At 36.8% G+C, this 15,947-nt stretch overlaps 1 protein-coding gene across 1 annotated transcript in view; it reads left to right on the forward strand.

Annotated features, from left to right (window-relative positions):
* The first annotated feature begins 210 nt into the window (after positions 1–210).
* NECTIN3 (nectin cell adhesion molecule 3) overlaps positions 211–15,947 on the forward strand; it is a 128,087-nt gene continuing 112,350 nt past the window's right edge. The window contains exon 1 of the mRNA XM_044251360.1: positions 211–370. Coding sequence (XP_044107295.1) covers positions 211–370 — 160 coding nt within the window. The remainder of the gene's footprint in view (positions 371–15,947) is intronic.

Consider the following 15,947-nt stretch of genomic DNA (forward strand, 5'->3'; position numbering starts at 1 on the left):
GGCTGAGTCGAGGCAGCGGTGAGCGCTCGGCTGAGTGTCAGCCGGCGGCGACGGCTCAAGAACTGGGAGTTGGGGACCCGCGCGCCGGACCTTCCGCCGCCGCCGCCGCCGCCGCGCCGCGGCCGCTGCTGCCGCCGCCCAGAGCCTAAGGCGCCGGGGCCTGGGGAGCCGGGGGGTGGGCGAGCGAGCGGGCCGGGGGGAGGGTGGGGGATGGCGCGGACCCCGGGGCCGGCCCCGCTGTGTCCCGGAGGCGGCAAAGCACAACTTTCCTCCGCTTCTCCCCCCGGGGCCGGACTCCTGCTGCCGCCCCCGACGCCACCACCGCTACTGCTGCTGCTCTTCCCGCTGCTGCTCTTCTCCCGGCTCTGTGGTAGGTGAAGCTCGGCAGCCCGGCGCGGGCTGAGGGAGGCGCGACCGAGGGTCCCGGCGCCGCGGCCAGTCGGCGCGGGCCGCTCTCCGGGGCGACGAGGCAGTTGTGCTCGGCGGTTGGCTGCGCGAGCGGGTACCGCGGACTTTGGCTGGAAACTTTTTCGCCGCGCCCGGGGCGAGGCCGGGGAAGGGCCGGGGCCGGCGAGTGCAGCGCCGGCCGCCCGCTCCCCTCCCCCGCTCGCCGCGCTGTTGCCCGACGCCGAGTGCTGGGTGCGCGGGGAGCTCCTCAGTGTTTGCTCGGGGGACCGTTACCTCCGCGCTGTTTCGCGGGGGAAGCCGAGGGCGCGGGCTTAGGGGCTGGGACGAAGGTGCCGGGCTGCATGTTTGCTGCCCCCTTTTTCCCCCGGTGAAACTTGAGCTCTTAGCCCGGATACCTTTAGGGACCAGAGCCCGACGGGATGAAACCTTTGGCTCCCAACCCCTCATCGCCTTCCACCTTGTGGAAGGCACCATGTTAGCCCAGCCTGCCGCATCCCCTACAATCAGTTTTCTACGGTCGTCCGGCCCGGTTCTGCTCTGGCAGCCCCTGGGTCGCGTTGCATTGAGATCATTGCTGCCTTCCAGTTTGTGGGACGTCTCTCACACTGTCCATGTTTATTTTTGCGAACCCCGTTTGTCCTCAGGACTTCGACTGATGTGTTAAATACCTGATTGCATCCACTGTACTCCGGCTGTTCTGAGCAAAACAAACCCCACGCCTCTTCCCTGTCTCTTTCTTCCCTCGTTTTGTGTTACAGTTTTCCTGTCACATTTGGGAATTAGTCTCTTTGTAAATTCGTTCCTGGGTGTCGGAACCCAGAAGCCCACTTGTTAAGGATCGTGTTAAAAAAAAAAAATTGATCTCTCAGGGAAGAGAGATGGACATAAGTTATCATTAATGGAAGGTGATGATTTGAGAAAGTAGGGTCACCAGTCTTTGGGGATTAGCTCCGCCTGTCTTTTGGTAATCCTGAAATATTGCAGGAAGTTATTAATTTCTAAGACTCGTACTTGGTGAGGAAGGTGGACAAGCAAAAACTCAACGCTTGCATGAAGATTGGTTTACCCAAGGCATTTGTACTGGTACATAAGGCTGCTGTTGGATCTTTGTTTAATGAAATCGTAAATGAAACCAGAAGTGTTATCAGTATTTATTAAAAGGAGAGATGCCTGCAGATTTCTGGGATGGTGTGGTTTAGAAGAAAGGGTGTCCTGTTCCGAGAGGTGTGTCAGGGTAGTAGGTTGTGAGAGAGGCAGAGTTTTCAGGAGATTGACTGCCCCTTATAGGCTGAGAATTTCCTCTACCAGTTCACCACCACGTTTCAAGGATTGTAATGAAAGTTTCTGATTTACAGAGTATAGTCTGATAAACGGCTCATTATCTAATCTACACTGTTTCTGTAGCTCCACTCCCCAGCTGTTTGGTTCCACAACACAATTCTTAATGCCGTTACCTTTTTAAGATTCTAGGTTGAATTTGTGTACTGTTTTTTTTTCCATTAGGGAGGATTGTGGATTACAGTTGGGTGGGAGCAAAGTTGGAGGGGATGTTAACAGCTTAGTAGCCTGATTTAGATTGTGTTAAGGATCCGGTGAATATTATTTGTATCTCTAATAAAGGCTTATCTAGCTGGGGCAAGCCTTATAGAAGGCTGAAACTAGGTGATGTGTACAGATATTCAAGGATATAGATTTTGAGTAGTAATTTCTTAGTGCTTATACAAGTGAAGTGTTGATTACTTTTGGAGGAATGCATTGGTTTTCGTGTGGAAGAAAGGAGTTATTTGATTTGGGTTTTTTTTTTCCAAACCTCTTTAGTAGTGTCCTTTTGGAGGGGCTTGATATTTTTATTTTAGGTCCTAAAAACTCAAGTAATATAGGCAAATGAACTGTGATTTAGAGCAGGTGTAAACTGAAGTTTTTAGAGTCAGTTCTTGTAGTTGTAGAGACAGGCACTAGCTTTGTGTTACTGTGTGCACTGTTCTTTTAAAGAGCTTCCTTTTCTGGAGTCTGGTGTTAATAACACCCTAATTTGTGAACCCTTATGATAAGTTTTTTTCCATTAGCCTCTCTCTGTTTTAGGTAGTCTTTGAGCAGGGCACAGTTGCCCTGACTTACGGATGCTTAGTCAGAATGGAAGTGGAATTTTCTTAATGTAACCTGTTTGTTGATGTGATATTCATAGTACTACTGATAAGATTTTGTGTGTACTATTGTAGTCATTTCTGGAATTGAAAAGATTTTTAGGCTTTAAAGAGATTGTTATCTGATTATTTGTTAATCAGAATGCTTGTTCAACCTGTATGGATATCTTTTTCTTTCTGTTGCTGTTTTTTATATAAGGCTTATGTAAATTTAGCACGACCTTAGCTATGCTTAACACCTGCAGTATCATCCATTAGTGCAAGGTAATTTTTATATCATGTTCATTTGCTTAAAAAAAAATCCTTGCAACTAGTAGACTTGATATCCTGAAACCTGTTAAAAATGACATCATTTATGTTGTTTTGAGGGTGTACACTGTCTTATTTGAAGAACTGAACTTTTAAAACATTTATAAACTGTCAGGTTTTTTTCTTTTTTGTTTTCTAAGCCTAAGAAATTCCAGGGTATAAAGGTCAAGGGCACTAGATTTACAATACCATGTGACTTCAGAAATTTCATTTATTTAAAGCTCATGATTCAGAAATTCTGTATTTTTTTTTATTGAAGTAGAGTTAACACACTATGTCACATTAGTTTCAGCCATATTTCTTTATGATGGCAGTAATTAATTCACAGGTGATTACATTTATCTCACTTGCTTTCCACCATTTTTCTTGAAAGGTAGAAAATACTAAAAGGGATATGGTATCAAGGAAGGAGAAGGGTAAAGACTTCTTGACCTTTGTCAGTTTCTTTTTGAATCTAGGATTCTGCGACTTTCCGTTTTTCATGAAGGTTTTATCTGAGGATGGATGTTAGAAGGTGATAAAAAAAGAAGATCTAATATTATATTGAACCTTTAATAGCACTTATAGTACTTTCTGTATTTCGGCACTTGTTAGGCATTTGGGGACATAAAACATGAGTAAGGCAGAGTCCTGGCTTCAAGGATCTTACAGCATTATGATGAGAGACATGAAGGAAATAGTTGCTCATAGGACAGCCCAGTGTTTATTATAGACATCTGTGTGAGGTAATCTGGGGTTGCCCAGAAGAGGGAAATGTAGCCCTTTGGGTAAAGATATATGAATGTGAACTGAGGGGGAAAAAATATTTAAAAAAAAATGAGTTGCGGAGTACCTGGCTAGCTCATATATTTATATTGAGCATCTGACTCTTGATTTCAGCTAAGGTCATGATCTCAGGATCCTGGGATCAAACCTGATCAGGCTCCTCCTCTAGAGGGAGCTTCTCCCTATCCCTCTGCCCCTGCCTCTCAAATAAATTAATCTTTGAGTCATATCTTATTGAGATTAAGCATTGTGGTAGGTGGTACAAGTTTGGTTTCTCTCTGCTCTTTATGGTGTAGGTACTAAACAGGCAGTTTGATTCTGAAAAAAGGCTGCCGCTTAACTTTGTGAATCCTTGACAAGCCGTTTAACCTCAGTAAACTTAAGGTTTTTCATCTTTTAAAAAAAAAAAGATGTTATCACCTTGCCTATAGAATTGTTGAGAGGATTAAGTCAAAGAATAAAATAAAAACACTTAGGATGCATGGAATATAGTCAGCATTCAAATATTAGCATTTATTAGATTGCTCCTTATAAACTAACCTGCTTGGTATTTGTCATTCTTAAATTCTACCCTGATATCTTGAATAACTGGGTTTTCAAGGTAATTGACTTATTCTGTTTGCACTTTATTTTGTGTATATAATGTAGTGTTTTTCAAATATTTGTTAAATTCAGATAAAATATTCAGAAGATCAGTTTTCAGAATATTAGGATATAGTGAAATTAACTAGCTTGTGTAATTGTATGGAACCAAATTGAATCTTCCCTTGATGTAGAATGCATTTTAAGATTTGGCAGTTCCCTAAGGTTGCTTGGAATGTTAGTGTTTATATGGAAAATGTAGAGTTGGAGAAGAGTGTCACAATTAAGTTTACTTTCTCAAGTTACTGATGGTATCAGATTGGGGCCTATAATACATACTGCCTATATAAATTTTTCTGCATCCTAAACAGATATAATTGGAAAGTGAACCAAACTTAGAAGCAAGCAAAATACCCAGATCTTCCATTCTTACATTTAGCTACATCATCAGAAATAGGACTTGGAAAAAACTGGGCAGTTGTATATTTGTGTGTGCATATATGTATTTACCATCTTACTTTATTTCACCTATGCTTCCATATATTTATATATGTTTCATTTAGTGATTCAGCAACTCTGATGTACATTTTGCATCAGTGTAGTTAAGTAAAACTTAGGGCTTATTGCCTATTATTTGGAAACTATTGAAAAGAAGCTGAATGCGATACTCTTGTTAAAAAATAGAGTATTTTGACATTTTGTAATTTGCCTTTTTAAAATTAGTAAAATTTTTATAGCATATTCTGTAATTCATTAATGTGCTCTTAACAATTTATAATAAAGACAAACTAATTGTGAAAGATGTGACATCTAATTAATAATGGCTGTCAATATATACATTTAGGATAAATTCAAATAATCCTTAAGTTAGTAACAGAATGACTACTAAAGATAATTTTATGTGCCAGGCACTTAGATCCAAAAATCTGGGTACCATAAATTTCATACTTTTGATTACCTTTTGTATTTTTATCTAAAATTCTTTAAAGCCTTGAATCTGTATCCTTCCCTGAATTTTGTAAAACTTAAGATTTCTATTTTTATAATAGGTTTCTATTTTATAATAGGTTCATATTTAATCATTTATTTAAATAAAATTTGTTGTGAATCTTTATCAAGGGTGAGCTTTTAAGTTTTTTCCTAAATGACTCGCTTATTATACCACAGGTCATTAATTTAAAATTTTAGTGAGAGCTGCCCCTTATGAGTTTAGGTACAGCCATTTTGTAAGCACTGTAGTTTTTTTAGAAAGGATATTGTTTTCAGACTTAATATGAATTTTACATATTCTCTTTGATTTCAGCATTCAGAGAGGTTGTGTTTCTTGCAATTTCCCAGTAGTCAGCCATCTGCTAATTAAGATGAGTAGGAAAAAAAAAACTACCTGTTGCATTGTGAGTGGAATTTGAGGCATATGTGAAAATATGCCAGCTCATAACTGGATTAAGTGGCTAAAAATTGGCAGTATGCTTTTCAGCACCTCAGATGATTATTTTGTAGGTGTAAGATAGTAAATTATACATGCGGCTCTATAGATAGGAGAGGAAAGTTTAAAAATCTTTGATTTTCTTTAACTTTAATGGTTAAAAAGAATCAGTTATTCTTATTTTAAATAGGTTGGCTTTGCACTGAGTGGAGGCTTTTTAGGCTCTCAGCCTAGGGTTATTGGAAAGAAATAGATTAAAGGTTGGGGGGGGCTATAAATCACTGTTCTCAGCTGGCTGGAGTCAGCAGAAGTAGGGTGTGCAGGTGTGTTCATATCTTAGTTATTAGGAAATCTTTTTGAAACAACATCCTAGGCCCCACCATGGACTTCCTGAAACAATTTTTGCAAGGAGGGTGGATATGGAGCCTGGGGATTTGGAGTGTTTGTATTTTAAGAGACATCTTCAGATGATTCTTTGTTTCCTCAGTGAGTGCTATTTATTACAGAATTTTAATTTATGATTTGACCAGATATGGTCCCTCTTCTGAAAGAATATAGTCCACTGTTTTGTTCACTAATGTATCAGAAGTACTTGGCGTGTTGTAGGCACTCTGATTTCTTTATTTCAAGAGTTTAACAGCAAAATCAAATTAATCTAATCCAGCACTGTCCAACAGAAATATAATGGAGCCGTATACATAATTTTAAGTTATCCTGATAACACATTAAAAGTAATAAAAGGAATAGGTGAAATTAACCTTAATAATATATTTTATTTAACACAATATAACCAAAATATCACTTAATCATGTTACATTTTCTTCCTTAGTAAGTCTTTGAAATTTGGTGTGTATTTTACACTTACTGATTGTTATTTTAAACTAGCTATATTTCTTGTGCTCAGTAGTCAGTTGTGGCTGGTGGCTATCATTATTGGTCAGTGCAGATCTAAATTGTAGTCTCTGAAGCAGGTTGTGCCCTTTTTTGATCCTTACCTACTAAGCCTAAAATGACATTACCCTTCCTGCCTACCAACTCAAATTCTGAAGTACCTGGTTTAAGGTTAATTTTCTCTGTGAAGCCTTCTCTTACCACTTCCTGCCTAAAATGAGCAAATTCTTTATAAAGTAGTTAGTCCTTATACTTGTTATGTAGTACGTAATTACAAGTTCTTTTGTGATATGTGCTCTTTGTAGTGAAGATCTTGCCTCAGGCTTCATTGTGTGTATCATAACACATATCACAGAATAAACAAAGTATTTTTCAAACTATCTAGATTTTAACATTTGCTTTTTTTCCTGTTAAAGAAACTGACCAAATTTGCTGTACTATAAATGGCATCAAGGGAATACTTGGTTTATGATTTCATCTTTCATGTTGAAATAAAGTAGTAAAATACAATAATAGCTATACTAGGTAACTATGAAACTTTTCTGAACTTGATTTTATTTCTTATTTCATCTTAGATGTCTTTTATTCCTTAGTCCCTGGATGCCTACCCTCTTCTATGTTTAATAGTGTGACATGCAGTCACATTATTAAACATGCACATGCATATTCTATTCCCCTTTTTCCCCCCTCATGTTTTTAGGTTTAGAGCAATGTTTGCCAAGGTGTGTCTATGGACCTTAAGTCTCAGAAGATATGTTTCTGGGGGAAAGTACCATGATGAAAATGACCTGGGAATGGGAAAAACTAACCATATAACCTCCTTATATAAAGTCACTATGTGCCTTAGTTTGTTAATTGTCTAAGAAATTCTTCCACAGATATCCTGTTTTGCAAATTAATTAAACTTTCTTTTTTTTTGTAATACCTGTTATATTGCAGAAACTGTATTTTACAGAACACACTAGAAAATACATCCTCAGGTTTATATATTTTATATTATTCCTATTTTGACATACCTATTCCTACCTTCCAAGATGAGGGAATATATGTATGTATGTATGTATGTGTGTGTGTATAAAATACGTAATAAAAATAATAAATAAATAAATAAGTATATTTATTTATATATATTTATACATATAATAGACTTGAAGAGGTTGGTAGGTTTTAAAGATGTTGTTTGATGAGGTAGTTCTTCATTGGTTTTTCTTTTTTCTAAAAATTCCTTTTGCTCTCCTTAGTTCCCTTTTTCCACATTGTCTTATCCATTTTGAATGTGAGGTGTTTGCAGAGTTGACCTAGAAGGAATGCAATTTTTTTTCCCTTTGGTATTGCAAAATCAGTTGTGTATTTTTTATCTCAGGACTTATGTAGTTTAATCAGCTTCTGTGTGACATGCCGCACTTTATGTATAACACATCTCACTGTAGGTTTGAATTTTTGAAATAGGTAAATTTAAGATAGCCAATTGTTTTGTAATGGGAATATGTCAGTGCTGTTACTGAAAAGGACATGAAAAAACGAAGAGACAGTTATAAAAACAGGTTCATACAGTGAGGACTCCAACTTGGTGTTGAGAACATTGTATAAAATTAAGAGTGTACTTAACTCTTCTAATGGCTTCAGAGGAAAAACAAAAATATTAATGAAATGTTAGTATTGCTAAACTGTGACGAGACATTTTCATGTAATTATTTCTGTGTGTTATCCACGATAGACATTATTGTCATTACTAAAATATCTTAGGCCATTGTTTTTGAAAATTATTAATATGATTTCTAATTTAGTCTTAGCTATTGCAGGCTAGATTAAAATTCATTTCACAAGTGTCCTGTCATTATGAACTCCAAATTCCCTTCTAATTTGATTTAGATTAGAGATAATCATTCATGGCTATAAGTTCAATTTAATATTGACTAAGTCAACCATTAAACTGTCTAGTTTTTAAATCTGCTTAGAGATACCCGGATCCTTTATTTTAAATGTAAAGTTTTAAAAAAGCTTCTTTATTTTTTATTGAAGAGATTCAAGTGGGAGAAAGTACTTTGTCTAGTCGTCTCATTAAGGGCACAGGGCTAGAGCGTCATAGCATTTTTCACTAAACCATGAGTCTGCATATGTTAATGGCTCTAGCAGCTATTCTAAATCTCTGATTTCTGCTTATTAAACTTAGAAGAGATTTTTAAAAATTACCAGAAAGAAAAGCCTTCAGTAATATGTGCAAGTAATGCAGTTATATCAACTTTTATAGTAGTTTCACCATTCTTATAAGCATTGTAAATATATGATTATAAATATACTTATATGATTATTTAATTAATTCATTTATTTATACAGCTTTGGCTAATTCATATTATAACCAGAATGAACTATAACATTAAAGTATAATGGTAGGAACTCCTGTTCCCTTTCAAGTTGTTACCTTCTGCTTCTTGTACACATTGTCAGAAATTTGTTATTTTTTTCTTTTAAAACTGGTATAGCTCCTATGTTGCCTGACTGATTTTGAATGTAAAAAAAGATGGCATATCAAGGCTAGAATTAATAACACTAATGATGACATCTCTCTTTAGCAAGAAATAAACAGTTTAGGCTATTGACATTCTTTTCTGTGTTTAAGATAGATTATTTTTACACTTTTTAAGTGAAAAAGCATTTCAACTTTTAGATTCATAAGAATTAGCAGTTATGGTAGCTCTTTTGAAGCCATGGATTGTTCGTCAAACTTATTTTTCCATATTATGTATAAAAGGATCTGGACATTGACACAGTTTTGTTATATTTATAACTAACAGTGCAAATGTTTAAGTGCATAAGTAGTTGGTGAAATCTGTGTAGTGCGTGCAAAAAATGTGTCTTGCCTTCTAAAAGCTTTAATCCTAACAACATCTGTTAAAATATAAAAACAAATCTGAAACTGCCTAAGAAAAATACATGGCTTTCTTTGGGGATACTACTGTTGCTTTGCTGCCCTCTACAGTTGTCTAAAATAGTCACTCTAGATTTTTCTTCCATCAGATGATTAAAATACTTACTAGACCTGTGAACTTTAAACTTCAGGAGTAGGATGAGTAATATTTACTACTAAAATATAATGTTTAGTCACAACAGTAGATCCATACCTGCAGTGCAAAAAGTAAAGGACTTAGAAATTAGGGGATAGATGAGGGGACCATTGAGCATCAATCAGTAAATAGGTAATAGAGCACCAACTGACTGCTAAGTAGTTGAGAGGATACCTCAGTGAAATAAGACATAGTGGTTGGTGCCAAGTTTATTTAGTAAAACTAACTGCATGCTAAAATATAGACAAAGATATTTGTAAGGACATTGTAACCAGTATGATACATCCTTTAAAAAAGATCAGTAAGGCCTGGAAGAGTCAAGGAAAGCTGATTAGAGGAGGTGAAACTTTAGAACTCTTGTCTTCAGGAATGGATTCAGTTTGGACAAGTAAAACAGGGTTACTTCAAACAGGGAAAAGAATATTAAAGCTCAAAGCAGGTCTGTTACACAGAAAGGACTATGTAGGCAAGGGGCCTTGGATTCTTTCTTAATAAATGTAAAATATAATTGTTAGGAGAATTGGAGTTAGAATGTGAGTGTGTGTGTGTGCATGCATGTGCCCACATGCATGCGTGTGTGTTAAATCCAGTTACTTAGCCTCTCTGCCTGTTTCATTCCCTACAAAGTTGGCTAAATACTTCACAGAGTTGCTGTGAAAATTAAATGAAATCTTTATTAAACTCCAATAAAGTACATTGTAAATACAACTAACAATAAGGCAGGGGAAAATGAATTGTCTCAGAAATATAAAAGTTATTGTGGGATTATAGAAGGAGCAGTTTTATTGGCAATGGAGGAAGATTTAATAGAAGATCTAATTCTGTAGCTGAACCTTGAAGGAAGAATTTAGATTTCCATTTGTGAGGAAAAGTCAAAGAAAAAGGGCATTCCAGCTTGAAAAAAAATCACTGGACTGAGACCTCTCTGGAAGAAGTGTTCCCATGTGGTTCAAGCATGAAGTTTTTGTAGGGAAGTCGTGGATTTTTTTTAAACTTTGCTGATGCTGAGGAAGAGTAGACTTTGTATGGTGGGCAGTAAGGAGCTTTTGAAGCCAAGGAACTACTGAGTCTTTCTGTGATTTGAGGATATTGTATAGCTCTGATAACAATGTGTAAGATATATAGAGGGTATGAGGTAGGGTATGAGGTATAGAGGGTATGAGGTATATATAGAGGGTATGAGAGGGAAAACTATTGTAATTGTCCATGGAAGACAAGGTTGTGGAGACAAATGGCAATTGGGCAAAAGGCTTGAATGGACCTAGTGTTTGGATATCATAGTGAGTGAAGAAGGAAGAGTTAGATGTATACTTAATGGTTGTCTTTTGAATGACTGGAAAAGGATGGTAAAAGGGTTGATTAATTTTCGTCCCTTAACTTTTTTGGAGGCATTTAAATTGTGGTACCTCAGGGATATATTTTAGAGCTGTAGTTGGAAATTTATTATGAGATGGTGGGGTTGGTATGTGGAATTGGGACTTACTGGGATTGAGGTATTTGGGATAGATGAATTGTTTGAGAGAGAGGTAGTAGAAGGGGAGGAGAGAGAGAGAGAGAGAAGAGAAGGAAGAAGAGGAAAGGGAATTGGGTAGAGAACTGGGAACGTTCTTTTCAAGACTGTGGTATTTTAATCGCATAAGAAGGAGGGAGAATAATCAAGAAAAAAACTTACTTGATAAATAGACCAATATCTTTGATGTCAGTTATCTCCCACTGTCCCTCACCCTCTCAACCCCACCAAAGACAGACAAATATCATCATAAAAACTAAAAAAGATTTTAAGAGAGATTAAGGAAATAATCCCACTTATAATTGCTTCAAAAAGAATAGGAATAAATTTAATCAAAAAGATGAAAGACCTGTACTCTATAAAAACTGTAGTACATTGATGGAAGTGAAGATAACACAAGACTTAAATGTGAGACCTGAAACCATATAGCTCCCAGAATTGTTATGTTGAAGCTCTAAGTCCCAATGTGATGGTATTAGGAAGGATTCTTTGGGAGGTAATTATATTTAGATGAGGTTCTTGAGGTTAGAGCCCCATGATGAGATTAGTGGCCTTATAAGCAGAGGAAGAGACTTCAGAGTTTCCTGTTTACATCATGTTGTGGATAAAGTAAGAAGTCAGCCATCCATAAGCCTGATCTTGGATTTCTTGGACTTCCTATCCTCTGAACTATGAGAAGTGTTTGCTGTTTAAATTACCTAGTCCGTATTTTGCTATAGCAGCCTGAGTTGACTAAGACATCAACCAAGGTCCTGAATTAGAAACATTAGGAACTTAACTTTCATTAAAAGGAATTTTTTTGAAGGATATCAGGTGGTTTAGGTATGGAAATTAAGATCCAGAAGAGGCTAGGCATCTAGAACAATATCCAGAACTACAGCCAAGATAATGTCAAGGGACAGTCTGTCAGGGTCATTGCTTTTTGCTTCTTAAGACACTGGATGTTATAGCTTTGCCTCTTAGACTGGCATTACTATTCTTAGAAACTGGATATTGTTATCATAGCACAGGCGAGTATATTTTCTAATGGTGTCACTACAAAAAGTTGAAGAAAAGTTTTTAAAAAGAAATGTGTAGTTGACATACGGTGTTCTATTAGTTTCAGATGTACAACATAATGACTTGACAATTCTACACATTAGGCTATACTTATCACAATAAGTATAGTTACCATTTTTCACCATGCAATGTTGTTCTAATATTATTGACATTTTTATTCTCTATGCTATACTTATCATCCCCAGAACTTACTTTATAACTATAAGTTTGTACCTCTTATCCCCTTCACCTATTTCACCCATCCCTCCAACCCCTTAATGTCTGGCAACCACCAGTTTGTTCTCTGTATTTGTGATTCTGTTTGTTTCTACATTTGTTTTTTAGATTCTATAAGTAAGTGGAATCGTATGGAACTTACCTTTCTTTGTCTGACATATTTTACTTAGCATAATCCGCAGTAGGTCCATACCTGTTGTTAAAAATGGCCAGATCTCATTCTTTTTTTTATTTTTATTTTTTTATGGGTGAGTGATATTCCATTTTGGGGGTGGAGAGAATGTGTGTATGCCTCACCTTCTTTATCCATTCATTTACTGATGAACACTCAGATTGCTTCCATAACTAGTAAATACACTGCAGTAAACAGAGAGATGCATATTTTTTTAAATCAGTGTTTTTGTTTTCTTTGGGTAAATACCTAGTAGTGGAACTACTGAATCATGGTATTTCTATTTTTAACTTTTTGAGGAACCTCCGTACTGTTTTCCACAAGAGTTTTCACCAGTTTACATTCCCACCAACAGTGCATTATATAGTTTCCTTTTCTCCACATCCTCGCCAGCACTTGTTTTATCTTGTCTTTTTGATAAAGCCATTCTGACAGGTGTAAGGAGATATATCTCATTGTGGTTTTGATTTGCATTTCCCTGATGATTAGTGATGTTGAGCATCTTTTCATGTGTCTATTGTCCTTCTGAATCATCTCTGGAAAAATGCGTGTTCAGGTTATCTGCCCATTTTTAATTGGATTATTTGTTTTGGTTCTGAGGTGTGTAAGTTCTTTATGTATTTTGAATATTAACCTCTTACAAGATACATCATTTATAAATATCTGCTCCCATGCAGTAAGTAGTCTTTTTGTTCTATCGATGGTTTCTTTCACTGTGCAAAAGTTTTTTTATTTGGATGTTGTTCTAATGTTTATTTTTGCTTTTTTTCCCCTTGTCTGAGGAGACATATCTAGAGAAATGTTGCTGAGGCCAGTGTCCAGTATTCCTGCTTTTGTCTTTAAGGAACTATATGGTTTCAGGTCTCACATTTAAGTCTTTAATCCATTCTGTTTTTGTGTATGCTGTAAGAAAGTGGTCCAGTTTCTTTTTTCTTTTCTTTTCTTTCTTTCTTTCTTTTTTTTTTTTTTTTCCATGTAGGTGTTCTGTTTTTTCAACATCCTTTATTGAAGAGACTTTTTGCACCCATATTATATATTCTTGCCTCCTTTGTCCTAGATTAATGACCATATAAGTGCGGGTCTGTTTCAGGGCTTTCTGTCTGTTCTGTTGATATATATGTCTGTTTTTTGTGCCACTATACTTTTTTAATTAATACAGCTGTGTAGTATATCTTGAAATCTGAGATTGTTTTGGCTATTAAGGTCTTTCATGGTTGCATGCAAGTTTCAGGATTATTTGTTCTAGTTCTATGGAAGATACTTTTTTTTTTTAATAGAGATTGCATTGGATCTGTAGATTGCTTTGGATAATATGGACATTTTAATAATACTAATTTTTCTAATCCATGAGCATGTTATAGCTTTTCATGTGATTTTGTGTTATCTTCACTTCCATCAATGTACTACAGTTTTTATAGAGTACAGGTCTTTCATCTTTTTGATTAAATTTATTCCTAGGTATTTTATTATTTTTGAAGCAATTATAAGTGGGATTGTTTCCTTAATCTCTCTTAAAATCTTTTTTAGTTTTTATGATGGAATTTGTCTGTCTTTGGTGGGGTTGAAAGGGTGAGGGACAGTGGGAGAAGCACATTGATAATGGTAAGGTCCAGGAACAGAATGTAAATAGAAAGATTAAGAACACAGATGAGAGAGGATAGCTTTAGAAATGATGAGCAGCTCTTTTTTCTACTAGATAGGGGACAATAACATGGTGGGTGAAGATACAAAGACATGTCAAGGTCTAGGAAAGGGAGGTTGTGGCAAGGCTTGGATCTTCATGTTATAAATGATATATTTTGAGAATAAGTGAGTGTAGGGTAATCTGGGACTTAATAGAATTTTGGGGGCAAAAATGAAATAAGATATTAACTAAGAATGAATAAAATAATGGGTCAGTATTTGAAAGCATGAGTTAGCATAACATGAACTTATAAAATACAATGATGTAGAGGTAGTAATAAGTTTATGTTGGTGGTTGGCATTTAGTTGAGCACTGTGTCTACTAGAATTATTCTAGGTACTGAGAAAAGCTAGCTGATAGAGTAAAATGTGAGGGTACCTGGGTGGCTCAGTTGTTTAAGTGTCTGCCTTTGGCTCAGTTCATGATCTTAGGGTCTTGGGATCAAGCCCCACATCAGGCTCCCGGCTCAGTAGGAAGTCGTCTTCTCCCTCTTCCTCTGCCACTCCCCCTGCTTGTGCTCTCTCACTTTCAAATAAATAAAATCTTAAAAATGTGTTCTTGAGGACCAATTGTATTTATATATTGACGAAAGTAGAATAGAGCCAGAGTGCCGAGTACCTTTTGAATATGATGTAATTGTTACTGAAAGTTTGGGAGCAGAAAAAAAGACACAGGAATGTAGTATTGAAGCAATATTTACTTATTATAAATGGGATTGTCTAGTTGTGGAGGTATTAAGGCCTGAATTAGGATGTCAGTGGTAGAAATGAAAGGGAAAAGTTTAAAAAAATAGATAATTAAAAGACAAAATAATATGTATTGATGATCCCAGTATATGAAGAGTGCATTTGGAGTTTGCATATTAGACAGATGGGAGAATCGTTTAAATATTGCTGGAAGGGAGGTTGAGGTAAGAATTAAGATACTACATGGAAGGGTTTATTAGTTTCTTAGGACTGCCACAAGAAAATATCACAAACTGGGTGGCTTACAACAGCAGAAATTTATTCTCTCACAGTTCTGGAGCCTAAAAAGTCTGAAATCAAGGTGTCAGAAGGACCACATTTCCTCTGAGACTCTGGGTAGAACTCTTTTTTGTCCCATCCTAGTTTCTGATGGTGGCCATCAATCTTTGGCTTTCCATGGGTTTCGTTACTACAGTCTCTTTTTTTGTTGTCATGGCATTTTGCTTTTTGTATAAAGATAGTCACATTGGATTAAGCCCACCCTCCTCCAATAAGACCTTATCTTAACTTCCATTTTAATTACCTATGCAAAGACCATATTTCCAAGGTCTTTGGAACCTTGGTTCCAAAGTCACATTCACAGGTACTTGGACTTAAGGGTTACAGTGTATCTTTTTTTTTTTTTTTCAATTTATTTATTTTCAGAAAAAAAGAGTATTCATTATTTTTTCACCACACCCAGTGCTCCATGCAAGCCGTGCCCTCTATAATACCCACCACCTGGTACCCCAACCTCCCACCCCCCGCCACTTCAAACCCCTCAGATTGTTTTTCAGAGTCCATAGTCTCTCATGGTTCACCTCCTCTTAAGGGGAACATAACTCAACTTGTGACAAAGCAGTAATGATTTTGGTTTTGACTGTGTTAACTGAGATTTTGAGGCTTGATTTGAATCAAAGTGCCAAGTGAACATAGCATTAGAAGATGTGAGGTATTAGTTTGTGAACAAGGCTGGAAACATAGAATAATG

The sequence above is a fragment of the Neovison vison genome, chromosome 6 (assembly GCF_020171115.1).
Source record: "Neovison vison isolate M4711 chromosome 6, ASM_NN_V1, whole genome shotgun sequence".
Classification (NCBI taxonomy): Eukaryota; Metazoa; Chordata; class Mammalia; order Carnivora; family Mustelidae; genus Neogale; species Neogale vison.